General features: G+C 37.4%; 5 protein-coding genes across 8 annotated transcripts; 3 read left to right on the plus strand and 2 right to left on the minus strand.

The window, feature by feature from the left end:
• Positions 1-368: 368 nt before the first annotated feature.
• On the plus strand, positions 369-1,243 carry LOC114533722 (TNFAIP3-interacting protein 1-like). The gene has a single exon (XM_028555320.1). The coding sequence runs from the start codon at positions 472-474 to the stop codon at positions 1,129-1,131; it is 660 nt and encodes a 219-aa protein (XP_028411121.1). The 5' UTR covers positions 369-471; the 3' UTR covers positions 1,132-1,243.
• Positions 1,244-1,279: 36 nt separating this feature from the next.
• On the minus strand, positions 1,280-8,040 carry LOC114533698 (transmembrane protein 181-like). 3 transcript variants are annotated; one of them, XM_028555311.1, is made up of 18 exons: positions 7,905-8,040; positions 6,905-6,985; positions 6,654-6,757; positions 6,000-6,067; positions 5,814-5,907; positions 5,319-5,443; positions 5,019-5,144; positions 4,857-4,937; positions 4,530-4,588; positions 4,118-4,158; positions 3,787-4,006; positions 3,447-3,504; positions 3,056-3,158; positions 2,929-2,980; positions 2,754-2,836; positions 2,468-2,557; positions 2,268-2,331; positions 1,280-2,002 (listed from the first exon to the last, which is right to left on the minus strand). In XM_028555311.1, the coding sequence occupies exons 2-18, from the start codon at positions 6,910-6,912 to the stop codon at positions 1,960-1,962; spliced, it is 1,419 nt and encodes a 472-aa protein (XP_028411112.1). In that variant the 5' UTR covers positions 6,913-6,985; positions 7,905-8,040; the 3' UTR covers positions 1,280-1,959. The 3 variants fall into 3 exon arrangements, with proteins under 3 accessions (XP_028411112.1, XP_028411107.1, XP_028411099.1); XM_028555306.1 differs by lacking the exon at positions 7,905-8,040 and having other exon boundaries at positions 6,905-7,499; XM_028555298.1 differs by lacking the exons at positions 6,905-6,985; positions 7,905-8,040 and having other exon boundaries at positions 6,654-6,869.
• Positions 8,041-8,286: 246 nt separating this feature from the next.
• On the plus strand, positions 8,287-14,613 carry LOC114533681 (lysine-specific histone demethylase 1A-like). 2 transcript variants are annotated; one of them, XM_028555280.1, is made up of 17 exons: positions 8,287-8,701; positions 10,015-10,195; positions 10,271-10,404; positions 10,481-10,559; positions 10,687-10,782; positions 10,887-10,993; positions 11,107-11,188; positions 11,304-11,398; positions 11,501-11,643; positions 11,717-11,807; positions 11,886-11,959; positions 12,073-12,133; positions 12,230-12,303; positions 12,426-12,670; positions 12,743-12,936; positions 13,149-13,391; positions 13,924-14,613. In XM_028555280.1, the coding sequence occupies exons 1-17, from the start codon at positions 8,495-8,497 to the stop codon at positions 14,218-14,220; spliced, it is 2,403 nt and encodes an 800-aa protein (XP_028411081.1). In that variant the 5' UTR covers positions 8,287-8,494; the 3' UTR covers positions 14,221-14,613. The 2 variants fall into 2 exon arrangements, with proteins under 2 accessions (XP_028411081.1, XP_028411089.1); XM_028555288.1 differs by lacking the exon at positions 8,287-8,701 and adding an exon at positions 8,734-9,478.
• A 402-nt stretch (positions 14,614-15,015) lies between these two features.
• Positions 15,016-16,651, minus strand: LOC114535173 (dnaJ homolog subfamily B member 4-like). Its single transcript, XM_028556555.1, has 2 exons — positions 16,182-16,651; positions 15,016-15,887 (listed from the first exon to the last, which is right to left on the minus strand). Exons 1-2 carry the CDS (start codon positions 16,522-16,524, stop codon positions 15,208-15,210), a joined length of 1,023 nt encoding a protein of 340 aa, XP_028412356.1. The 5' UTR covers positions 16,525-16,651; the 3' UTR covers positions 15,016-15,207.
• A 152-nt stretch (positions 16,652-16,803) lies between these two features.
• On the plus strand, positions 16,804-18,073 carry LOC114536069 (BAG family molecular chaperone regulator 3-like). Its single transcript, XM_028557426.1, has one exon. The coding sequence runs from the start codon at positions 16,893-16,895 to the stop codon at positions 17,901-17,903; it is 1,011 nt and encodes a 336-aa protein (XP_028413227.1). The 5' UTR covers positions 16,804-16,892; the 3' UTR covers positions 17,904-18,073.
• The last annotated feature ends 8,404 nt before the right edge of the window (positions 18,074-26,477 follow it).

Consider the following 26,477-nt stretch of genomic DNA (forward strand, 5'->3'; position numbering starts at 1 on the left):
CTGACGAATAGAAAATACACACAGATTTGCAAATTGCTATGAGAAACAAAAATAAAAATGAATGCCTCAGTAAAGGTTAACGAACGATTGGCAAAATTGATTATTGCTCCAATGCAACAGTACAGGAAATTAAAAAACATGGCCAAATCCATTTGCTCCATTTGCTATCCAAACTTGTTTTGGATTGCAAATGATTTGGATTACTTGCTTGATTGTTGTGACCACTCACATTTCGGAATTTCCACTCGCGCGGAATCCTCGAAATGTGGAATTTTCGAAGCGCGACGCAATTAGACAAATGATGTCATTTTATTATTGGGAAACCAAAGTGCATATATACACCGCACGCGAGATGTTACGAGCATTAGTAACGACTTGAACTCTGTAGGGTTTGGAAATAAACGTAATAAGGAACTGACGAATAGAAAATACACACAGATTTGCAAATTGCTATGAGAAACGAAAATAAAAATGAATGCCTCAGTAAAGGTTAACGAACGATTGGCAAAATTGATTATTGATTCGAAGCAAGAAAACGAGGAGCTTAAATCATCGCTGCGAAATAGCAAATCGAATTGTACCGGTGAACACTCGGGTACGACCGGGGACGATAAAGGATATCAAGAGAAATTTGAGGCTTTGGTTAAAATAAATCATGGCTCGAAGAAGGATTATGAGGAAATTCATATGAGATTTGAAATGCTTCAAGGGGGGAAGAGGTTACTGGAAGATGAGGAAAAAGAATTGAAGATACGGATTAATGAACTTGAAAAGCGCCAAGGACCTTTGGAGAGAGAACTAGCAAGATTAGCTGGAGCTTTGTATACGCACCAGGCTAATGGCGGTGGTCTCTCGGAAGAGCAATGTGAGATCTTGAAATCGCAAGTGATCGTTTACAAGGAAGATTTTGAGAAGGAAAGAGAAGACAGGGAACATTTGAACGAAGAAAAGGAGAAATTTAAACGTAAACTGGAAGATGCTGAGGAAATCATCAGAAAATTAACTGCAGAACTCGATGCTTGCAAAGATCGTGAAGAAGCTCGCAGAGGTTGGTCTGAGAATAGATATCTGAGTAAAAGAGTGGGAATCTCCCCCCGTCACCCGATACAAGAGGAGTGCCAACACGGATAGAGCTATTATAAGAGGAGACTGGACCCATTGGGCAGTAAAAACATATCGTATTGCGGTATATAGCACACATACTAAACTTGTAAGTAATCTTATTAATTTCAAGCACTGTTGTAGAAGTAACTAGTTCAAACCTTGCTTTGCAATTTTTATTTTGTCCCAATTCCTAAATGTTGTGTGGAACTTCACAAGAAAAATTACATCTTTACAAGTCCCCACGCGTTAAAAGTTGCAATGTAAATAAATATACAACTCCATTCGTCATAATCACAGTGATTTGATGCACTAGATTTTACGTCTATAATTTAATGTCATTTAAATTTCTATAAATAATCTAATTTTAAATGCTACTTTATATATCTTTTTTAAATTTACCTGTCTACGTCATTCTTTTACCTGTCTACGTCATTCTTTTACCTGTCTAAGTCATATTTTAATTTGATTGTAGTAACTACGATGGTTGTATTAAATTCAGGTGAAACAGACAATGGTTTATCTGAGTTTTAGGCACAGATTAAGACGACCAGATGTGCCTCCTTTAACTGAAAAACGTAAGGCTTTGATCGTTGCGCAAAACTGAGCCCGTACAACTCCGAGTTCCCTTAAGCCTGGTTCCCATATGTCGAAGACAGTCGGCGACGTATTGTTTGTGCCCGATGACGAAGAAAAATTATTCAAAACAACAAAGCAGTTTATTCTATTTAGCAGTATGAGAACCAGGCTTTAACGGGGTTGCAATATATCCAGTGTATTTACAGATCAGTGGGTTTACCAACCGCTGACCTATCACAATTGTTAACCCAACATGTAATTCACAGCAGGTTAGTGATTTTAATCGTCGCTTGTCAGCGATGTTCTGCTGTTAACCTTTTTTCTAAAACGAAAAACCCGATTGGGTCAGATTTGAGGAGGAACAGCCAAGCCATAAATGTTTACTCTTTAAGTCGTCTCAGAGTTAGAAAAAGGTTGCAGGATATAGATTTATCTTTCTGTTTATATGTACGTTATGAGGAAGGCAGCTCTTGAGAAGCAGCCATCACACACACAGACGCTGGTATATTAATGGGACGTACTGTTTCAAAGCGAACAGCTTAGAAATGGTAGGTGAGAAAAACAAAAAAACAACAAAAAACAACAACCTGTAGATTTCCTCGTCAGAGTCATTAATCATCGACATTGATGGATTGTCTTTGAAAAAAGAATCTGGAAGAGAGGTGATTGTAGGAATGAAGATGTAGCGTCACGAGGCTGTGTTTTAAGTTAGATTGAGAGGGATGATGAAGGATGATGGTACACTAAGACACGCACGCAAAGGTAACACGCGCATACGCACACCTACCATAGAGTGCATTTCTCGCAGGAGAATAGACAAATGACATCGTGTAGAGATAAAAATTTAATAGTCCATAAAACATGAGAAACTCAGCTGGTGAGACAGGTTAGGGAAAAAAAATAATAAATTTCATCCTATTTCTATAACCAATGATTTGGAGGTAACCTTGCCTATGCAGAACCTCAGTAACTAATTCACTCGTTCACATCTATCAAAAGAAGAACATCGCAAATAAAATCGCAGCGAAAATTGCAAGTGTAAACGGACCTAAAGAATTCAATACAAAGGATATTGTTTTTGTAGGTCGTTTCGAGTTCGGCAATGAAGTTATTCTGTAAAACTGTTCGTCCATATCTCAACATGACGAATATAAACCTGAAACAGGAGATCATTGAATGCATTAGGGAAGAATTCTTGTTCAATTTTGAACAAAAAGTTGCTTTGTGATTTATATGTATTGCACTTACGACACGACCACGACGACCACCATTAGAGCGGTCAAAAATTTTAGACGAATATCTAAAACGATAAATCGGTATTGTAAATCTTGTAAAAGTTGATAACATTTGTGAAAGGTTTTCTAAAATATCTTACCGAAATATGGCAAGCCTTTGATTTCAGTGTAAGCCTTGGCGACCAGGTATATCAAATAAACAAGGTAAATGGAGGTGATGATGAAGAAAAATATCTTAAAACCCTGTAATGAAATATTCAAAATATAAAACAGTTTCAAGTGGAGCCGGGACCATGCATACAATTGAATGAAGAATTTATTCCTCACGGGGGTTGCGTAAAGCATGCATTTATCACAAACACTAAAGAGTATCAATTTCGAGAGGAAATCATACATGTACATTCTCAAATTTAGGTCAGGAAACAGGTGAGATACTGTGTTCTTTCAGTTTGATTTCGAGAGATTATAAGTATAGTTCCTCCCACCCGTGATTTTGTATGGAGCTATCGTTAAACTGATTAGAGGCATTACCGTGAAGTTTGATATATCAAGTTTAGATTGGTAAGCTGGATCACGAAGCTCGTTGTATCTACAAAGCAATTTGATAGAGCATTAGGGGCTGTTAGCCGAGATTCAACGAAGCTTGAGATGACTTTGAGGTATTGAAATGAGTATAAAACATGATTCTGGGAGTGATGTAATCATCCCAACAATAGAATCTGCTTGTTTGGTGTCATGAAGACTTATTTCAATACCTCAAAATCGTGTCTGGGCAACCGGGCTTATGTATGTAAACAGCCCTTTAGAGAATGATGAAATTATACATGCGCTAAATCGATGATACACAAGACAGTTTGATGGCTGCACGTACTGTTGCCAGGTCGTGAGGGTGAACGCTGATATTCCAACGAGGCCAACCAACAGAATCTTTGGCATGTAGAAGCCGAATAAATGTCTTTCACTGACGCGAATACCATGAAACGCACACAACCAAAACAACAATATGGCGGCCAGGAAGAGCGCACGGAACATCGACTCAAACATCCCTGGGACCCACGATTTCACCAGAAAATGTAACGGAAATATTGGATCTGAAAGAAACGAAGACAAAATATTATGTTAAGGGGGTCGCTCAGTTCGTATTTGTACCAATTTTGATTTTTAAACTATTTAAAAGAACTATAATTATCGTCGGATTTTACCGTTGAAGAGCAACAACATTGGAAGCAAAACAGACATCCACCTGAAGTAAAAAAAGACACATTTCTGTAAAATGATGTTCACGTGATTCCCCTCATGTAAATCAAGTGTTGCTTGCGTGCGACGTGCATTTGAACAGCGTGCTTTCTTGAGTTGTTTGCAGTTCAACATTCATATTGTTACAGGGTAACACATTACCATGATATGAAAAATGATTAACGACTATAATAATCACTAAAAAATTTTTTCCAAACACTAACATTAGGCCTGTTTTCCACTTCAACCGTATAAGAGGGAAGCATAGCGCATATACCATTGTTTCGTAGAACTAATGACTTTAAAACAAAGGAATACGATACGTTTCACGATGATATGGTTGAAGTAGAAAATGACCCTTAACTCTGCCCTTTTTACCTCTGCTCTATGGACCAGTCACGGAACGGGAATCTTCTCAATGAATTTGCGTAGATACACTGAAGAAAGAAGATTTCGTTGGATTTTAGTTTTCGTTGTAGAGTTGTTCGTCAGAGGCTGGTAAGTCATCCTAATTTTTAACGAAGAGTTGGGCTATCAATGGGTGTACATAACTTGACTACCATGCTTCATAGGAACAAGCTAATCTGGGAGGAATATTAGAAGAGAATTCACAATATTCGATGAACATCTTGAACATGCATGGAAACTAAAGCAACAATCTCAAAGAGGACATTGCCAATGAACGATAACAGGTTATTTACTTACAGACACCATAAATGTCAGGACAACAAATACAAATCGAAACCATATTTCAACCTCACTGAAGCTCACACTGTAGTGACTGAACTGGAAGCAAAGAATACACAAATTTAGTACCAAACTACCCCAAATTTTTGGTAGAGAAAAGAATGGCAAATCTCATCTTACTGTGAAAACAACATCATCCAATGTTACTCCTTTGGGTAAGAAATCAAGATTGCTCAGAGAGACAATAGCTAAGTAAGAATGATAATCCAAATATCCAAGATGGAAGACAACAAACTCATCGCAACCCTGTGTTAGAAATAGAAGTGAAAATAAAACTTCAATAAGGACAGAAACAATCTTTAGTACACTGATCTAGAATTACACATATTCTGTGACTTAGCTATTTCTTCAATATGTAGCAATGGGCCGTAGAATGTTGTATTTGTACATGTGAATTGAGTTTATTTAGTTGAAGCTTACCAAATAACTGCAAACGGTTTCCCTTGTGTGGTTGAAGAAATGTGGTGATAATGGTTTATGACTGTTGTCTGAAGCCTCATACAAGATCTTGACATTTATATGAAACTTGTATTTAAACGTAACTTCTATATTAGTAAAAGTTTAAAGATTTGTAAGCTATATGTTCACAAAGCAATTTTTATTGCATTCTCCAAAGATATATGTAGAAATGTGGGTAGTTTAAAGAGAAAATGTTTAAAGATGATTCACACTTAAGGCCGAGGTGCTCCTATTGGAGCTTCTTGCTTCGATTATCATCATTATCATGAGCAGAAAATATTCATAAAACATACTTTACATCTATTTTCAACAGTTTGATTTAAATGCATTCTCTAGATCTCTGAACCAAGAAAAGTTGTGAAAAAAGCAATATGATGGGGTCTAATGGAAGGAATCATACTTGCAATCTGGCTCCTTCACAAACCTCTACTCTGAAGGATTTATGTCTTCACTTACCTTCTTTAACACCATTCAGCTTGATCAAACATGTTAACCACAGCTGTTGACTGAATGTTGACAAAGAACCTGAGTCAATCTTGAATACAGTACTCTAAAACCAAAATATGTCATGCAATTTAAACCAGGATAAGTTTACTAATAGTTAAGACCAAACTGCAATAGCACTTGTAGAAATAAACTCACAGATAAGCTTTGATTTAAAGGAAGAACAGACTTCATTGATTGAACATTAGAAGTGATAACAGAAGGACCTAAAATGAAAATTTATTTTAGGTACAAAGTCCTCAGATAATTCAGGTCGCAGTTCTGAAATCATGCATGGGGTCAGAGGTTTAAGCGTTGACATTTTTATTCGCTGGATAATATCGGGTTTGAGTCATTAGATAATTCCCTGCATATTTATAGAAAGTGATACCTGATTTTTATTATATTTATGTCAAAACAATATATGCAATTTGTACAATATACAAGAATGAATACAGCAATGAATACAGACCCTTATTTCATTACAAAAAAAGCTTCAAAAGCAATGATGCAAGCTGTTACATAATACTTTCATGCTTGGTTTAAGACTGTCTCCAATTTTCTAGTTCTTATATAAATGCTACAGATATCACACACGGGGAAACATATTTAATTATTAATCCGGTATTAATTAATAACAGCAACATTCAATAACTGATATTCATATTATAACCCAGCAGAAAAAACCCTAAATGATATCAAGATATTATTACATCAAACACAATTATAAAAAAGATCTTTATGTACAGGAAAAACAACAGCCTCGAGGGCGTTTTAAACCGTTCTTTGCATGATTTTAATGTCCACACTTACCAGCCAAACCGATGATAGCACAGGCTGCTATGCACGTAAAAAATACAACAAAAACCAACACAAATTGCCTCTTGGTAAGAGAATACAACTTCATCTTTATAGATCTACGAGAAAACATGACTTTTTGAGCTTAAAATATGGAAAATCCTTTGTTAATCAGACCAATTTCTGGGTTGATCTTTGTCGAATGAAGAAGGCGTCAGCAATCATAGCTAATCTGCATAAAGATATTTAAAATCATTATCACTTACGATTCCATAGCGAATTTGATTTAGAATTACAACGTGACGTAAGTTCTATCCCTCTTCATTCTCTCTAGTCATTTTAGTTGCCTAGCAAAAGTGATAATCGTGAAATTTGCAATGAAAACAAACCACTTTTACTTGCAAATATCCGTCTCATGAATGTCTCCGCGGCTCAAGATCAAAGATTACACCAGCGGTGATATGGGAGACTTCAAGTAACGTGAGGTATACAGTATGACGATATGACTCTTGGCCCTCCTCTATCAACTCTGCAAGTTTGCAACTGTACCCAATGGTAACCTAAGTGTGGATTGTATTTTCGCTTAACAAGCTAATAGCAATGTTTAAAATGAACCCTTTTCGTAGGGTTTATCACGGATGAGTTATTAAAAACAATACCATTTGCTCTTTGATTAAGGCGGACGTGATCACTTCTTGTATAAGTAGCCTGAATCAAATAACCGTAAAATCTCTTGACTAGTTGTTTGACTCTATGGTGATATTCACATTACTCAATGAGTCTGTCATCATTGGTCTTTGTGACTTTGTTATACAATTACAAGATTTCGACATACATATGGTATGATTTATACCAAAAAAACAAAATCAGTGTTCTTACAAATTTTCGTAATCTCCCTCTCTCGGACTGAGAAGAAGAAAACACTATTGAAAATATGGCTTGAAAACCGTTTGAAAATTGGTCTATTGCCAACATGGATAAGCTTACTATAGCTAGTTCTCGTTACAGACATATTTCAATACTTCGGGTTAACCAAATGGGCTAGCCGTATAGTCATAAATCATCTGGTGAGATAACAGCCTTTCGCAAAAGTGAAACTGGATAACTTATTAGAAATATGCATTCTTAGTTTCTTTGCATTTTCCCAGACTTGACTACACAATGGTCAGTGATTTCGATAAGGATCTGCCTTGGCGTCGAGCCAAATATTTAAATATATAATACTCTTTCGAATTTAGTTCGTAGTTGAGGAAATAAGTTTCTCACCCATTTATTCTTAGATGTTGAAAGTACTCCATACCTAATACCATATCAATAACAATATAACATAGTGTTTCATTTTCACTGAGTCATCCTCAATATGGCAAACAAACTACCAGCTGACACCGAGGATATAGTGTCAAGTTACTGTTGATATTTATAGATGACATTAACTGGATAGGTCCATTTATATGTCATTTATATTCATATTTCCTATGAGTAATGGAACAAAGAATACAATCAGAGTGGTTTATAGAGAATAAAACGGGTTAGTAAAGTCAGTACATGGACAATATATATATATATGTAAGCAATCTAATAACGTCGTGTTACTATAGTGAATAATTAATTAGTGGTGTTCTTCTAAACAATAGCAGGGCGCTGTGATTGGTTGAATGTGGTCACATGAGTGGTAAATTAATTGTTTGTTGGACCACCTGGCAGTTGCTGCGTTCATGTTTGCCTATCGCGAACTGGAAGACAGAAATTCAAAAAACACAATTTGGCTGGAAAATTTGTTATAACCATCGAAACTTGTTAAAACTAGTGTCGTTCAAACCTCGCTCAATCGCTTCGGAGAGCCTTCGGATTAAATAATGTCAAATTCTTCCGCAACTCCCGATCATGCGAAAGGCAATAAAAGCAAATTTGTTGAAGAGGGCACAGCACCACATAACAAGGACGCAGCCATGATAGATTTCACCTCGACAGTTTCCAACTACGAATACTCAAACACAAACAAAGGACAGAAGCATTTAATGAGCGAACTGAACCGAAGAACGAGTCAGCGAAAACGGGCAAAAGTAGGTCTAGTACAAAACGAGCCGCTAAAAATTGGACTTTTAAAGTCCAGGGTTTATCACGTATGTTAATATTTGACAGTGAAGGTTATGTAGAGCATATTGCCGGAACAGAATTTACATTTTTTCTGGAAACTACCGTAGATGGTATTCAATGCAAAAATGAAAGCAAAAATGTATTCAATACTACATCAATTTTCACCATTTGCACTATCTTCAGGCAACTTTATGATTTCCTTATGAAATATAAACAAAATGCTGTATGCTAAGTTAGCGGGAAATTTTTGCGGGAAGCGTGAATATTATGATCCCAAGGGGTTTTTCTAAACGTGAATAACCTGTTTAAATGGTTAATGTTTGAATATTTTGGAAAGTTCTACCAAGATATTGATGTAATATGATGGATAATATGCCGGAAACTTTCATAGGACAGTGAGGACACTGACCTATTGTCGAGCAATGTACATTTTGAAATTTATGATTTTGACATGCAAAATTAGTGAGGCGTACAATTCATATTTCCAAGTTAGTAAAAATCATGCAAAGAAAATTTGAGTGTGTATTAAATATATTTGCTCTGTAGAATAATTTAAGATATTAATATATAAATGTCGCCTATTGTTTACACGTCGAAGAGTTTAAGCGTCTTTGTTACAGAGCACATGGCAAATGCATGCAAAATAGGGGGGGATGGCCATATTTTCATCAAATTTAAATGATAACGACTGAAAATCTTACCTCTATCCAGAAAAACAAGAGATGAAGAGAAGTATTAATCCCGTAAGATTAAAAAAAGTATTTTATATTGTTTTTAGTGCATGCGAGAGCAGTTTCAGACGATGTTTCAACGCGAGATTAGCAGGCGAATAATTTCAACATGGCCGTACAAAAGATGTCGTGAATTTGTTATTACCCTTGGGATTTGTAGCAAATTTGTAACATATTTTCCCCCTTGGGAATTATAATCAAGGGGTATATTTTCCCCGTATATATTTCGTAATTGATTTCCTAGAATTTCAGTTCATGCATGCGATAAATCGTATAAATTCCGTAAGAATATTTTGTAATTTCGTCAGCGAAATATTTTGAAAATCTTGCATATTTTTCGCATAGATATTTAGAATTGCGCCGTAGTTTGGAACGCGGTTATCGCCTATTTATTCGCTTAGTTTAATATAGTGTTTTTAGAGACTTTAATCAGCTATTACCCATATATTATTATGTCAGTATAGATACCTACATAGCCTAGGAAAGGTAACTACAAATATTTCTGGAATTGTTCATCATTTTGGTTAAAATGAAATACATCAATTTAGGTTGAGTACACTGAAGTGGATGAAAAGTTAGCAAAGTTAACAGATGATGAGTTATCAGACACAGAGATTTTGAAGAACAATGGGGTAGAGATTGTAGAAAGACAGAATTCAAGACAATCTGTGAAAGAAACGCCAGAGAATGACGAGGATGAAGAAGAAGATGATGATGATCTACCAACTGGTAACTAACATTACCCTCTGCTTCCACCATTCAGCTAAAACCCGATCATTTACACCTTGAATATATATGTTTTAGGTCTTGAAGGAGCTGCATTCCAAAGTCGGTTGCCGTATGATAAAATGACAACACAAGAAACCAATTATTTTCGAGATATCTCAGATGGACAACCACCACTTCAGAGGCAATTCTTATACGTCCGAAACAGACTGGTATTTATATGCTTTGTTTCACTTGATCAATACCTGATTTTGCTGATAATTAACAAAGAATTCTGTTCCTATCTAGCTTCAACTTTGGCTGGAGAATCCAAAACAACAGTTGATCGTTGAACACGCTATTCGGGAAATGGATCCCCAGCAAAATGGTGTGTGATTCCTTTGTGAATTTGCCCATGGATCTTCTCTATGCTCTAGTTCATAGCCAGATGAGATCCTTATGGCAGATTTGTTTCTTTTTCTAATATTTATCCATTTTCTCAATTTTTGATGTAGTTGACAGCAAGCTTGTCCATCGGGTGTTTGCGTTTCTTGAGAGATATGGCTCAATAAACTTTGGTGTTTACAAGCAGTTGAAAATCGTGCCAAAATGTAAGTTGTACAAGTTGTTCGAATCAAAGATCACATCTACAGCATGATGCCATTTGTGATATGTTTGAGCTTATGCCTTGACATCAACATCTTTCATCTTTCAGTAACCAATTCACCAAAGATAATAGTCATTGGTGCTGGGATATCTGGGCTAACTGCAGCAAGACAACTGCAGTCATTTGGTTTTAATGTTACAATGATTGAGTCTAGGGTAGGTGGAGTAATGGTTGTCGACATCTCTTCGCAACTTGTCTGATCTGTCGAGCTTAGTAAAGTCACATTGTTGGTAAATGGTTAAAGTTTTCTTATATTTAAATTTTGTAGGAAAGAGTTGGTGGTAGAGTTGCAACATTTCGAAAGGGGCAGTATATTGCTGACCTTGGTGCCATGGTTCTAACTGGATTAGGTAAGCAAAGTGATCAACATAATCCACTACTGTACCCTAATACCCTAGTACAACCATTACTAATCCTATTTGATATAATGAGAAGAGTATGAGATAATTGTACTTCTCTTTACAGGTGGTAATCCTCTCACAGTCTTGAGTAGTCAGGTCAACATGGAACTACACAGAATCAATCAAAGATGTCCACTCTTTGAAACTAATGGAAGAAGTGTATGAAAGAGATTTTTGTTAAGTTAACTTCTTCCAGATCAATTGAGACCATTTTCTGCCAAAGAGAGAAATCTGCTTTCTCACCCTGCTTTCTCATTGCAGGTTCCCAAAGACAAGGATGATATGGTTGAACAGGAGTTCAATAGATTACTTGAAGCAACATCGTATATTACACACCAGCTAGATTTCAACCAGATTGATGGTAAACCACTCACCCTTGGTCAAGCACTGGAGATGGTTATCAAGTAAGCCGTTGTCTATATTTGTCCAGATGCCAGGAATGAACAAATATCCAACTAATTTTATAATGTTTATTAGATTGCAAGAAAAACAAGTCAAGGAACAGCAGATTGTACATTGTAAGAAAATTCTGGAAGTTCAAGAGAAAATGAAGTTAGTTCTTGCTCAGGTATGAAAGTTTTTAATGCAGGTTATGTACATGACCATACAATCTGTAATCCATCTATTATGGTATATTTTATCACAGATGAAACAAGTCAAAGAGAAACTGACTGTGATGCATCAGGAATATCAAGAAGCTGAGAAAATTCCTGAGCCAAGGTGAGCTAGTATATGTAAGGTGTATGTATTCTACATCAATCCACTGGAATGATGATCTAAAGAAGTGACAAAAGTTTGGGAATTGTGTTCACCTTAAAATATTTGTATTCCAGAGAAGCAGAGGCGGAGTTTGAAGTACGAAGTAAACTACGAGATATTTGCTACTTGTGCAAGGTACGAATAGAAGAGAAGAAACTTGATTGAAGAAACTGTCCTTTGGTGGTTGAGTATTGATGTTGATAAGGTTCTGTATCGTTTTTCAACCATTAGGAGTACGATGCATTAGATGAGGAACAACATCAGTTGGGAGAGAAGTTGATTGAACTCGAGGATAACCCACCAAGGTATGGCACAATCTTCCTCCTAGCATAGAGTACCGGTAGCGTGAAGGTAAAGTAGCATGAGTGTACGAAGAGAGAATTTAAAGAAAATATAATTCATTTTGTTTCATCTCCTAAAATCCTAGCGACGTGTATCTATCCTCAAGGGATCGTCAAATTCTCGACTGGCATTTTGCTAACCTCGAGTTCGCCAATGCTGTTCCGTTGGAACAACTATCGTTAAAGCATTGGGATCAGGATGATGATTTTGAGTTCAGTGGCAGTCATGTGACCGTACAAAATGGTTATGCCTGCCTGCCCGCAGCTCTCGCTGAAGACCTTGACATCCGCCTGAATACCGCGGTCAGACAGGTCCGCTACAATCGCCAAGGTTGGTAAAGATCTTCATGATCCTTGCTCTTTCCTGCTACAAGAGTTAAACCATCAGTTTGTTCTCTTTCAGGTGTGGAAATCATCACGCAAAGCACAACAAAAGCAGCGATCAGCACCACACAAAGTTTCAAAGGGGACGTTGTCTTGATAACTCTTCCTCTCGGGGTTTTGAGAGCGATGCCAGAGACCGTTCAGTTTCATCCACCTTTACCAGAATGGAAAACTAAAGCTATTGACAGGATGGGATTTGGTAACTTGAACAAAGTAAGTTGAATACATGATACACCTTAGCAGGCGTGACCTGTTTTGTTTCATACCAACTATGACCCTACAGGGTTTCACCATACCACACCACATACCATACCATACCATACCATACCCATACCATACCATACCATACCATACATACCATACCATACCATACCATACCATACTAAATCTTCTTCAACCTAACCATCCATTACCATTCATTCTAGGTTGTCCTCTGTTTTGATCATGTGTTTTGGGATCGTTCCACCAACTTATTCGGTCATGTCGGCAGCACCACGGCTAAACGCGGCGAGCTGTTTCTTTTCTGGAATCTCTACAAGACTCCAATACTGATCGCTCTGGTCGCTGGTAAAGCTGCAAACGAACTCGAAGCTGTTGCAGATGAAATCATTGTCGGACGATGTGTCGCTGTCCTGAAAGGAATATTTGGCAGTGGGAATGTTCCTCAGGTGAGTGAAGCAAAACTTTCGACTCTCCACCGAACATGCACATGTTTGCAATCTGATCTCAGTCACGCGTGGACGCTAATCCAACTGATCAAACTCAGCTGATACGATATCTGATATGAAGTGTTTGTGTCTAGTGTTTTACTGCGTCTTTCACCAGATGCTTTCACTCGTCTGAAGATAATCGCTGCTAGCAAAGATATTGCTAATCAGGTGTAGTTGGGTTCACCGTAGTAGTAGGTGACTAGGTCAACGTTTGGATATTATTAAGCATTTCAATCAATGATTGAGTGGTGGTTAGCCTGAAATGTTTCGACGATTATGCAGCAAGAGGTCAACAAGTCATACGAAAGAAGATATATCTGCAACTTCGCACAAAGCCAGAACATACACAGTGAAGAACTAACTCACTCCGATGTAATACCAAGTCTCTATTTCGAGTTGACAAGTACTTTAGTCTGTGCCATCACATGGTAACCCAAGAATATGTTACCATCATTATCCCTAATCAACCGTTCCACTCCTTCTTTTGCAGCCCAGAGAGACGGTGGTAACACGATGGAAATCAGACGAGTGGTCTCGTGGGTCTTATTCTTACGTTGCTGCGGGTTCCTCTGGCAACGATTATGATCTTATGGCATCACCAGTCGCAAATTCCGCACCGGTTCAAGGCAGTGGGGGCCCATCTCAACCAAGAGTATTCTTTGCAGGAGAACATACTATTAGAAACTACCCTGCAACGGTCCACGGTGCGTTACTCAGTGGTCTTAGAGAAGCTGGAAGAATTGCTGATCAATTTTTAGGATCACCATATAACTCAGCACGGATGTAAAAACAGCTAAAGTTGGTCAAGACTCTTGGATGTCTCTCGTGTGTCAAAATAAATGGGACAAAAATACCCAACAAAAATACCGAATTGATTGGTTATCCTTCATGAGTGATATTGTTACCAAATGTAAAATTTTTACCTTTAATTTATCAATCGTCCATGACAAGGTTGACTTTCTCTAACATTGAACACGTTTCTATAAATAACAAAAAGATTGGACATCTAAGATGGTACTTAGCAAATTATGAACGTTTGTTAAAGTCTCATGGTAAAAAACGGCTGGGGCGTGTCAATTGCATTTAATCCTTGAGAGTTTAGTTGTTTTGAAATGCTTTTGTTTGTAAATGCTTGTAATAATGTAAATATGTTTAAGGGAATAAAGATTGCAAAAGTGATTGCAAGTCAGATTGTCGGAATATTATCATATTGAATGGTTATATTGAATGTCGCGTGATTTGTGACAATCTGCTTCAAGCTTTTCAGCATAAAGAACGGTGAACATTTGTTTCTAGCTAGCCTGCAGAAGACAGTGGTTCAACCTAATAACACTAGTCACACAACCAAATAACTAGTCATTTCAAGCATTTTAATCTTTAATTGGCTGTAGTAAAATAGGCTTCATGAGCAGTATATTGGTTTGCAGGGACGACGTAGGTGGAAGATGACTTCACCACATGCAAGTTACAAAATTGACTTTATTAGCATAATATGCATCCACTGCGGTATTCAAAGTCATGTGAAAAACACTGTAAAGAGCAACACATTTCAATTGAGAATATTTCTTTAATATTGCACCACTCTATACCAGCTGGTGTAAATTTGAAAACATTTTACAACATCCTAAATGTCATAGCCTAAAATATATGCTTAATATAGCTGCTATATACAAAGAAAATAGATTACAAATGCTAAAAAATAATTTTCTTTAACATTGTATTGAACACACACATTGTAACACACTGTGGTTAAGATGTTAGAAAAAAAACAAATTCACGGCAACATTTTTCCTAATTTTTCTCGGTCCTTCTGAGATAAATTATCAGGAATATGAACTTCAAATGTCACTATGAGGTCACCACGGCGGTTGGGTGATTTCGGCATTGGTAGTCCTTTGCCGGCAATTACTTTTGTAGACCCAGGTTGAACTACAGATGTCAACTGCATCCTCTCCGTCTTGCCTTCTAATGTCGGTATTTGAACAGTGGCCCCTGTAAGGGCATCTTTCAAGGATATCCTGCATGTGTACAATATGTTATTGTCTGAATCTCGTTTAAACTGTTCATGAGGTTTGTCTTTTATCACAAAAATAATATCAGCAGGAGTTGTACCAGGTCTCTGGTCACCTTCCTCAGCAAATGTTATTTTAGTTCCAGCCTTCCAACCTTTCTTGATATTTACCGTTAGCACCTTCTCTTCCTCGAATGTCATTCCTCCATCAGTGACATTCCTTGTTATTTTCATTTTCTTTGTTGTACCATTTAATAAGTCCTCTAAGCTGATAGGAAGATCTCTGTAGATTGGTGGGTCCTTTGCCGACCGTGAAGGAAGATTTTCTGCAGAGTGTGAATGTCCAAACATACCAAGATTACCAAAATTTGAAAAAGGAGACATACTTGGACTAGCAACACCTCCAAAAGCATGCGAACCAAATCCACTACTTTTGAAAAAGTCTAAATTACGAGAAAACTGAAGTTAATACTTTGAAATACATTTCACCAAAGCATGCAGGCATATGTACTAGCTGTAACTGTATGGTTCACTATATTAGTTTACAATACAAAGGTAGTTACCATGCCATAAATGTAGTATTAGTTTACCATGCAAATAGTAGCATACAATTCCTGTAATGGTGAGACAATTCTAAGAATCATTACCTAGCTATATCTCATTGTATTATTCATGTATTGAAAATAAAAAAAACGGAAGTATATCGATAAAATGTTTGAACTAGCGTTGAAACATACCTGCAAACGGATCTTCATCTCCAAAAAAGTCATTAAATGTCCGAAATGGATCTCCACTAAATGTGAACGAAGTAAAACCAGCTGGCATGCCTTGCCCACCAGTAGCTCCAAAATTTGGCTGTCCTTTTAATCCTTCTTCTCCATACTTGTCGTACACAGCTCGTTTGTCCTTATCCTTTAACACTTCAAAGGCCTCGGCTACTTCTTTGAACTTATCTTCTGCACCAGGGTCCTTATTTTTGTCTGGATGATATTTTAATGCCATTTTCCTGTACCCTTTCTTAATATCATCATCCGTTGCACTGCGTGAAACCCCAAGTATTTTATAATAATCTTTACCCATGGTTTCTCAAACTAACAAACTGATAATGTTTCCGTGGTTCACACTTCAATATTTTTCGCTCAATATCGAAATCTTCGCTTTTATATTACAACAAAAATGTCATTTAAATGTCATGGGAGTCGAAATCGAAGATGAACGACAAGAAATGGGGAAAATCTATTTTTAGAACTCTACAGGAGCCAATAGGATTCGAAGAACAGATTTATTTAACCAATCAGAGTAGGGTTTGCCAAATATGGTATACGGTTCTAGATCCTTCCTTTACATTGTCATAATGAGTCAATACTGAAAAGCGAAAGATTATATAGTGGAATTTCAGTTCGTTTTCAACATTTTCGTAGTATTTTGAAGTGAAATCGTGATTCAGCATGAGCTATGATATTCCTATTACCTTCGACGACTTTCCGTTTTTTGGTTGGGGTGAAATGCGCCGACCACAAGAGAGGTATCATCGAAGAGGCAAACGGGAGCCCAGTGTATTCGGAGATTGGGTAGAACCAGAGTTTTCCAGCGAGTATCCTCGTAGAAAACATCATTTCAGTCCGAATTACGGTGAAAGACAACGGGAAAATAAAATGCGATCGGGCAGAGATCACATATTTGAAGATGAGGGGGAACAACAGGAGGATATCTATGACAATGAGGAACAAAGAAGAATGAAAGGTAAATTTGGTTATGACGGCTGGGATATACCGGTACAATATGTGGATAGACCTGGCAAGGTTCACCACAAACATAAACACAAACACAAACCAAAATCTGGCAAGATTCATCAGCACATCAATGATAACTCAAAACCTGCTGAGTCTGTACAACCTCAGCAAAAAATAAACCAAGGAGAGAAGAAACCTGAAGAGATCCCATCTGGAACACAATGTAGCAATGAAGAAAATAAAACTGAAGTCGAAAAAACCACGAAAGAAGACCAGAATATGGAGCAACAATCTAACATCAGCTCTGACAATGAAGGCCTCCCTAATACAACTGAAACTTCTTCACAAACATCAGAATCAGGAAACAGTGAAAGCACAGAAATACCTATAACATTCAGCAGACCTAAGAAGACTCAGAGAAGGCCTTCCAAGCGCCTGAGCCAATGCGATCCGCCCTCGCCTGCAGACATAAAAATTTCAAGGATCAAATCAATTGTTGAAAAAACTGAAGGCATGGATCAGAAAATTGCTGAGTTCATTGACCCAGTTCAAAATAAGAACTATCTCTATATTAGTGAAACTCTGATGAAGATACTGCTGGACCTTGATACTGTTGACTCGGAGGGTCTTGATGTTGTCCGCAAGGCTCGAAAGGAAGGTGTACAAACTGTGCAGGCTTTGGTTACCAAGCTCGAGAATAAATTGGAAGAAAATAAGAGAACTTAAGACAGTTATATCTAGATTAAAATATTAATTATTTGTTAATGAATGTTTATTGGTGCTTTTATGCACTGAATGCTGCTAAACAATCATTTTACTATGGTTAAATATTATTCATGTTTATGATAAAATAAGCTTTGTTATGTTATGAAACTATTGACAAGAAACATAAAGTATATTATTATTTGAACAATGGCTGTTTTGAAGTGTACTTGAAAGACCATTTTTCAGTTAAAAAAATCATCCAGAACCAGCCATACAAGCCGCAAAACACGTATACTGACAACGATTAAAAAAAGAAATCATTCCTCAAATCTTCCAGAATGTTCTCTTCTACGCAAAGAGCGTTTAATTCTAATATGTGATAAGCAATTAATTAACCAATGATCATCTATAATTACGGCCAATTAAGTGCATTTTCGATTCGTGCCCCGCGAAGTATCAAAATTCGACTACAGGATATCAAACGGAATCAAAAGTGACTTGTATTATGTTTCTTCTTTGTGACAGATATATCATATTCGTGACAGATAATTTTCTCCTAGAAACATCTCATCTGTTCCTTGGCAACTTCGCGTTTCCACCCGATAATCACGAAGCGCCTCTTTGACTTTATAAATCCCACCAGCACGTGGGTTGGTATGCAAGTTCGAAATTCTTGCATAACTTCCGAGCGTTCATACTTGCAATTGTTTGGAGCAATTACTGTTTCCTGAATGGAGTGTAAATGCTGTCTTTTGATATCCGACTGTAATACGATTTTTAATCACGATTATGGGAATTCAGTGCTTCTGTAGACTTCTGTGTCATCATTGATAATGCGTCTTGTGACTCTTGTCTATGCAAACAACTTTGTCAAAGTGACAAAGTCATCATATGGGGTAAACGGAAAAAAATAGAACATAGAACGACATGTTTACTTTTACGTTTAGAAAGGAGAAGACTGAGGAGGAGGGCCTAAACGTCGTCTCACCGCAGTCCTGTGCCGAGGGTGTGTTTCTTCGCACGCGCTCAGTTAGTGCACGTATCTCTCTTATGACCCCCTTAATCTCAACTTGATTCGTTTAATCCACAGCAGGAAACGTCCATCCTACGAGTGCGTAGGATAGAATTCCCGTGTACGGCACCCTTCAGTTCCCCACTTTGCCAATTTTGACTACAGAAGCCCACGACAAATACACCGGTTAAAAGGTTTCTTGCACGTTTCGCTAATAGCTGGAGATGAAAGTAAAAGAATACCTTTCTTGCCTTAAGTGCGTTGGTGTACAAAGGCATGTTCTAAAATCCTGCCTTGGTTGTTTTTAAGCTTGAGACAGGAAACTTCGTCATCCCATAAATGCGTGGGATTTCAATTTTCGTCTCAAATTGTGTTCTTTCATACGAATTAGCAAACTTAGGCCATCCTAATTAAGTATTCATATGTCTTTACGTTCAAGCAATTGAGGCGATCAACTCAAGTTTTGTCAAAAACAACAAGTGATGCTGGACGCAGCTAAGGAAGCAATTTGCTTTCTCGTTCTAGTTTCTACGCAAAAAAAGCATCAAGTTTCGTACTTGAACAGGAGAGAAGGTCGATTTTGGCAAGTCTAGATCGTCGCTCACAACTTCTCCGCTATGCATTTCCTGATTTGTGTAATGAATCTATACCTAGCTTTATCGGTCAAAACAGACCTTGTTTAGAAATCAAAGATGCCAAATACTGCAGTTTACAATTTCTCTTTGACCTTATACTGCTTCGTTTAACTCCATTTAACTCTCGTGTTACTTAAACAACTTCCGTCCACAGGAAAGTCTTCCATACGAATACAAAACATATTATTTATAGTTCTTGACGCAAGAAGCCAAACCTCTTCGTCATTGCTCGCCTTGTAATGACACAGAAAAGGTGCAGCATCTGTTAAGATTTTTCCTGGTCAAAAAAGAAATGCTTGCAGGAATTACGTACGAACACCGGTCTAACTCGAGTGATTCTTTTGGGAGAAAATTTTGGTATATATTTAGAGTTTTGCATGGGAAGTAACTTTGAAGAAATGCCCTGTAATTTCCGAATGCAAAGCTTTGATATTAGATGTTTAGAAGTTCCCCTCATCTTAGAATGGACTACTGAGCTAATAGGCCAATTATTGCAAGAAAAATGTACATTTTTTTCATTGACAAAGAAGGTTTAGCGATCAGGAAGTTTATTTTTCAATTTCAAAGTAAACTTGATCTCAAAGTAAACTTGCGTATCTGTTGCTTTAGTTAAATTAAAAAGCACACACACACAGCTGAGAGCCCGTCACATGAGCCCATTACAAAAGTACAACAATGGTTTTAGATTTAAAGAAAATTGCAACCCAGTAATGCTTACAACGAAAATTGCCGGAAAGAAAATAATCTGTTACTAAAACAAACTCATAAAACAAATAGTTCTTTCGGATTCATTTTTCATCCATTATAGATCAGATTTAAGGAAATATGTCATAGTTTTAACAAACATCTTTGGATTTTAAACGATAAGGTCAAGGAATGATAATAAAAGAAGTCTTTATTTTAGAAGTCACTGCAACAAACATGCAATACTAATCTTACAGTATCGAGTGAATATGTTTGGATAAGTCTAGGTCTAAACAATGATAACATCAAGCATTCTTTCCACAAAACATTGAACTCGTGAGGTTTCGTATTTTCCCGAAAATTTCTCTTGGGGTGAGCCCACATATCACCTGATGCAATATGCGTAGTGTGGTACAAATGACATGCGGAAATTTGAATAACAATATAAACATCGCTTCAAGCAGCTGGATGTAACTATATAGCCTATATTGCATGCAATAACATGTAAACATGACTTTCGATACACCATGCAGAGATATCTCTATCATTTCTTGACACTTCTTCCGTGTCCCCAGCTGAAAGTCAGGATGAAGTGAATAACCAAAAGAAACCTGAATCCCGGCTTTGGATCAGAACGAGCGGTATATGAGATGTAACGAATGGCAACATTATTATTGAATAACTTCATCTTTATAAAAGAAACATAATTTAGTCACTTCAGAGGGGAGGTAGACGCACCATCTTCTCTGCATGTTTGCATGCATGTGATGTGACACTACAAATTTGAGTTGAGTAACTCGAAGAATGAAAGCTCGATTCCTACGCTACTCGATGAAGCCTGTTTCAGAGATGATGAGAGTCTCTGTTTCTGGTGAGAGCGTGAGAGCGAACCACGCACAGACGATGATCAAATTTGACCGCAAATTCCAGTTTTTCCTATTTTTGAAAATGCTCGAGAGCATTGTGTAACGAAGCATTCCAAACACGGAAATATGTTAGCTTACTACACACATTCGACTGACCCTATTAGAGGTTCGTAACCAAACGTAATTCATGTATATGGTTACGAAGATGTCTTAATAACAGAGGCTTAGCGGCGATGTGCATGTCTAGGTTTAACACGCCTTATTTACGTCTACAATCATCATCATTCCTCCCTGACTACCCACGGTATGCGTAAACAGAAAGACGTAGATCACACAAATTATAATGATGTCATCCCAAAACTCGCCATTCTATTGGCTGATCCTGACAAAAGACACGATTACGTCGCACTTTTCCGTGATCAAGATAAAAACAGATACATACAAACGAGTAAGGTCAGTTGAAAATACACAAGCGCAGTAGGAAGACGATACGACTGTGTTTACAAGGAAAATAAATACTTTATCTCCTAATCCTGAGAGGAAGACTTGATTTTCTTCACGAGATTGTCTAATAAGGAAGCCCCAAAGGTAAGCCATCTTCAGTTGCTAGTTATTAACGGTGTTGTAGCTTGGGTTGTTAGTACTACCGAGCACAGTTGTATGGCAATTGATCAAGCCGAAAGTGAGCCAGAAACCTGGGATCCTTCACAGATCACAATTACCGAATTTTGTTAGCAATGCAGTCCTGGTATATACCCATGTTATACATGTACATATAGACATAGTCACGATCTCTTAGAGTCCTAGATATTCAATGGACACTATATCCTGTGGATTAATCCACCAGTTATTCAATCAGAGTTGCTGATTCAGATTGTATACAACAGCGCACCACATGTCTCTGATGTGGTTGTTTAGTTGCAACTAACATGTTAGACACATCAGTTAAATCTTCGCTTTCATTAGTCAACAACAGTCCAACATAAAGAGCCTTGCACTAACCCAACAGCTGTGTTTTGGCTCGGTCGAAGACAAAGAGCCTAAAAGCAAAAGCTATAAAAGCGATCTTGGCAATTCTATTGGCCTTCACCAGGCGTTTCTAGGTCTTACTCCAAGCTGATTAAAAGATACCAAAGCGCTTGAATATGTAATGTCTATCAATACGTGACCAAGGTGATCTATGTTGTTCAACCAATCTTGAAGTATTTAGCTCAATTATGAACTTATCTCATATTTATAGATCGAAAACATCGAGATAAAAATCAGCATAGAAAAGATGGAAACAAGTGCACTTCCTGGCTACAGACCCAACGGGATCACGGACAATCGACTTCGTGATTGGAATACGATGAGGCAACTAAGCCAACTCGGAGATTATAGTTTCCCACCTACGAACGTACTACATTCGAGAGCCCACGCAAACTCATCAAGTTTTTTTGACTGTCTTGACCTCGTTGATGACGCCACCCTTTCGTATATGATTCGAGAGTTAGGTCTGTATTCATTGCGAGAACTCCCAGATTTACAAGTCATGTTTGGAAACGCACACAGAGCAAAATCATTTCCTCCTGCACAGAGAGGTTGGCCTGTCAGACAATAGTTGCACAGAGTTTTGTAAAGACGTGAATGTATATAAAGCGGATACAGAATTTAATATTTATTAGGAGTAATTTAATTCCACGAGAATGCACCTTCTTATTAAACACCTGCAAATTGGTAAAGCGAGTCTGTGGATTTACAATCTGCAGATAGAGCAACACCTGTGAGCAGGAAGTTATTGCAGTATTGATGTCAGGTTGGGAACTTAACCATCGTTATTTCAGCTGGGCGAAAGTGAAAGACGCTACGAAAATTCTGAACAATATAAAACTATCAAACTCTTAAAACGTTTCAAATGTTGAAAAAATCAGGATGCGAGAATGAATGTCGGCATGGCAAGAACATGTGTGCCCATGGAGATACTGTTTTTAAATTATTATGTAACAGAAGTCTTCATGCGTTAAATTAGTTGCTCCAGCGACAAACAATAAACTTTCTTTGCAGACGAAATACAGATACTTTGTCAATATCACTTGGTGATGTTAACGAGAGAAATTTGATATTTACTCTCCCAAATCCGCATCATGCTTTGCAAACAAGCGTGGTAGACATCTTGCGTGTGCCACGGTGGTATTCAAGATAACTGATGTCGCAAATGTGTTTAAATGTTGTGAAAAGCGAAGCAGCATAATAGACCACGCACTTTTGTGCGACCGCCCGTGTTTTGAATATTTGTGTGCAGGAGACAAAACAAAATAAATGTGAACTATTTAGAAATGGCTTCTGTGCAATAATTGGGAGGAAATACGATTCATTTTCTAAACATTTTTTTGGTAGTTAGAATAACATGTTATTGAAGGGTGGCGACAAACTCAAGGGGAATAACTTATGTAGATATTTATAAAAATATGTAAATTTATATTATGGGTTTTGTAAACTATGATTAGTGACTGTACATATATTATAAACTGGAGTTAATTGTGATAAAGATCACGTAGGTTTTACGATTCAGATAATTTGTGAGATTTATTGAAACGTGTATGTAAATTGAGAATAATTAATGTTATATAACAAATGTTCGAGTTTTTTACTTTGAAGTGGATACTTATTCATCACTCTACTAAATCACGTGTTTAGAGGTTGTCATCTCTGTAGAAACATTACCAGACATTGCGCAAGAAGGTTGCAAACGTTTTTTCCATAAAATCCAATGCATTGGAAAGTTGAGAAACCAGAAACAGAAATTCGTAAACGTGAAATGCTGTACGAGTTTTCACCCACAACTTACAGCTTCCTCAACATCCTCATACGATCATTTTATCATATTTTACATTCTGGACGATTTAATTCATTTCAATTAGAAGCATTAATTGAGCTAATCTTAAGTTTCAATTAGCATTTTGTAATTTTCCAAATATATGCCTGACCGGACAAATGATGTCATAACAAGATCAGCAAGAATAAGACTTTACTAGAGGAAGAAGGAAGCCTGTGGTCCGATTTTCTGGATTAATGTATTGTTCCGCAATTTTTTCAAATTTGACTTATTTGTCACCTATCGCTCGGGTTCTTTCTCAATCCTTTCGAATACAGTTTAAAAACGGAAGAAATCTTACCCGTCTGCATGTTTGACATGGTTCCTCCTCTTTGACCTTGACTGTTCTCAGGAAAAAGATTCTCAGAAAATGTTTCTATCTCGGATCTACAAGGGCAAAATGAATAATTTTTATCCGATGTTACTACAGGAAAAAACCTAAACTAAACTAACTTTATTTATACTGGATAGCTGTATCAGTTCTAAAGTGTTCTTCCTAGAGGTCTAGTAAGGATCATCTCTTATTGACCCAGCTAGTGTTACTACAGGAAGAAACCTAAACTAAACTAACTTTATTTACTCTAGATAGCAGTGGCGTCGCCAGGTTGTTCAGACTGGGGGGGACGATGTAAAAATTAAAGGCGTTAGACCCCTAGGGGGGTTGGGGGCATTCCCCCTCGAGAAAATTTTTATTTCTAGGGTCTCTAAAACGCAATTTCCAACATTTTCAGGCAGGTTTTATGACAATCTGAAAGCCACAGATTGACGATTTTTGTTATAAACCAACAGTTTTCACAATTGCAACTTTCTGTTGTTAGCTTATCTAAATGTGTCAACAAGAGTATCCAACTCAATCTTATCTGCAATGTCTCTTCCTATGCTGATATGTTATTCTAATGTTATTCTTTAGGTGATCAAAAGTAACGTTAATTCGAAAATTTCTTTATTTACACGGCTGTTGGAAATTAGAATCATTGTACCCCCCCCCCTCACTTTTCTCTTCACATTTAGAAAAATCTCAACAGTGGTCTTTAGAGTAACTCGGGGGGACTTGTCCCCCACTTGGGGGGACTTGTCCCCCCCAGTTCCCCCCCTGGTGACGCCACTGCTAGATAGCTCTATCAGTTCTAAACTGTTCTTCCGAGAGGTCCAGTAAGGATCATCTCTTATTGACCCAGTGTTACTGTAGGAGGAAACCTAAACCAAAGTCTAAGCTATTTTAGTCTATACAGGACTGCTCTAAGAGTCGTCTCTGCAGACTGAGTGGACTCTTCCAGTGTTACTATTTGTGAAATCCTCAACTACAGCCCATTATTCGTTTTGAAGCGATCACTCATCATCACGTCGCGGCAAAATGGCGTGGCCGCCCATTACCAACGGAAGACTTGTTACAAAGACAATGAGTAAACTCGCATCACAAACAGTGCCGCAATTCAGAGCAATGAACGAGGTCAAGGACCTTTTCATTTGGAAAGGTTTGTGACATTGACCTACGGAACAATCGACGCTGCTAAGCAACATTTAAACCCCCGCCATTCCTGGTCTGATGCGAAAAATATTAAAATTACTTTACTGCGTTTCAAAAGTTTCATTAGTAAGTAATGTTGTCAGGTTAACAGGTACAGAATTGCGTTTAATAAACTCATTCGTTTGTCTATCGATTAGCGAGTTCGTTAAAGCGCCATGGTAATTACATGGCAGATTATTAGCCAGACAATGTTCCGAATCTAGAAATGCTCCTCTTGTTCCACCGAAATATGAATATTCATGCATGAAATTTAATTTTAAAAACTAGTTTTAAAGTACTTCACGCGAGTGTGCATGTTTTACAAAAGTGCATGTTTTGGCACCTTTGCCATGGTCATTAATCTAGTTCATGTCTCGAAAGTATTAATTTAGTAGTCCCTGAAGCCAGATTCAGTGCCAAATGAAAACCACTCGAACTCCGGAATAACGGAAAATGATCAAGAGTTTTAGTCGAAAGAAATATTCACACTTCCTGATTTAAAATCTGAATACAATTCATGGGCGTATAGCCTTGCGATATATATGAAACAAAAAGACGCACTATCACTATACTTTAAGTTTGTATTTATTTAAATATTAACACATTTCAAATAAAATGGACTATAATATATTACTATCATCAAATCTAACAGAGATTCTTTCAAAGGAAACTGCCTTTGAGTTTGAATACTTGGCTTCAAAGCAGTTAAATTTCCTGGATATTTTTCGAGTTTCCATTTTCAACTTTCGACTTGTATATTGCTAAACAACACAGCTATTATAGTAGCTACATATGATAGTATTTCAAAAAAAACCCTTTCATTTTAGATTGTGGAACTTATTGCTCCGGGATATCTCCATGACGACTGACTAGCCCTGCTGATCTCCTCAATCAGTATCAGACAGATTTCAAGGTAATACCCATTATTTGCGCAGGTCGTATTTTTAGACACTGTTGGATGAAACTGGTGCTTTGGACACCTAAAGTACACACACGGCCGGTGACGCGGGTTTTTACGAAGCGGGCGATTTTGGCCA

The sequence above is a fragment of the Dendronephthya gigantea genome, unplaced genomic scaffold (assembly GCF_004324835.1).
Source record: "Dendronephthya gigantea isolate DGI-Jeju-01 unplaced genomic scaffold, DenGig_1.0 000002F, whole genome shotgun sequence".
Classification (NCBI taxonomy): domain Eukaryota; kingdom Metazoa; phylum Cnidaria; class Anthozoa; order Malacalcyonacea; family Nephtheidae; genus Dendronephthya; species Dendronephthya gigantea.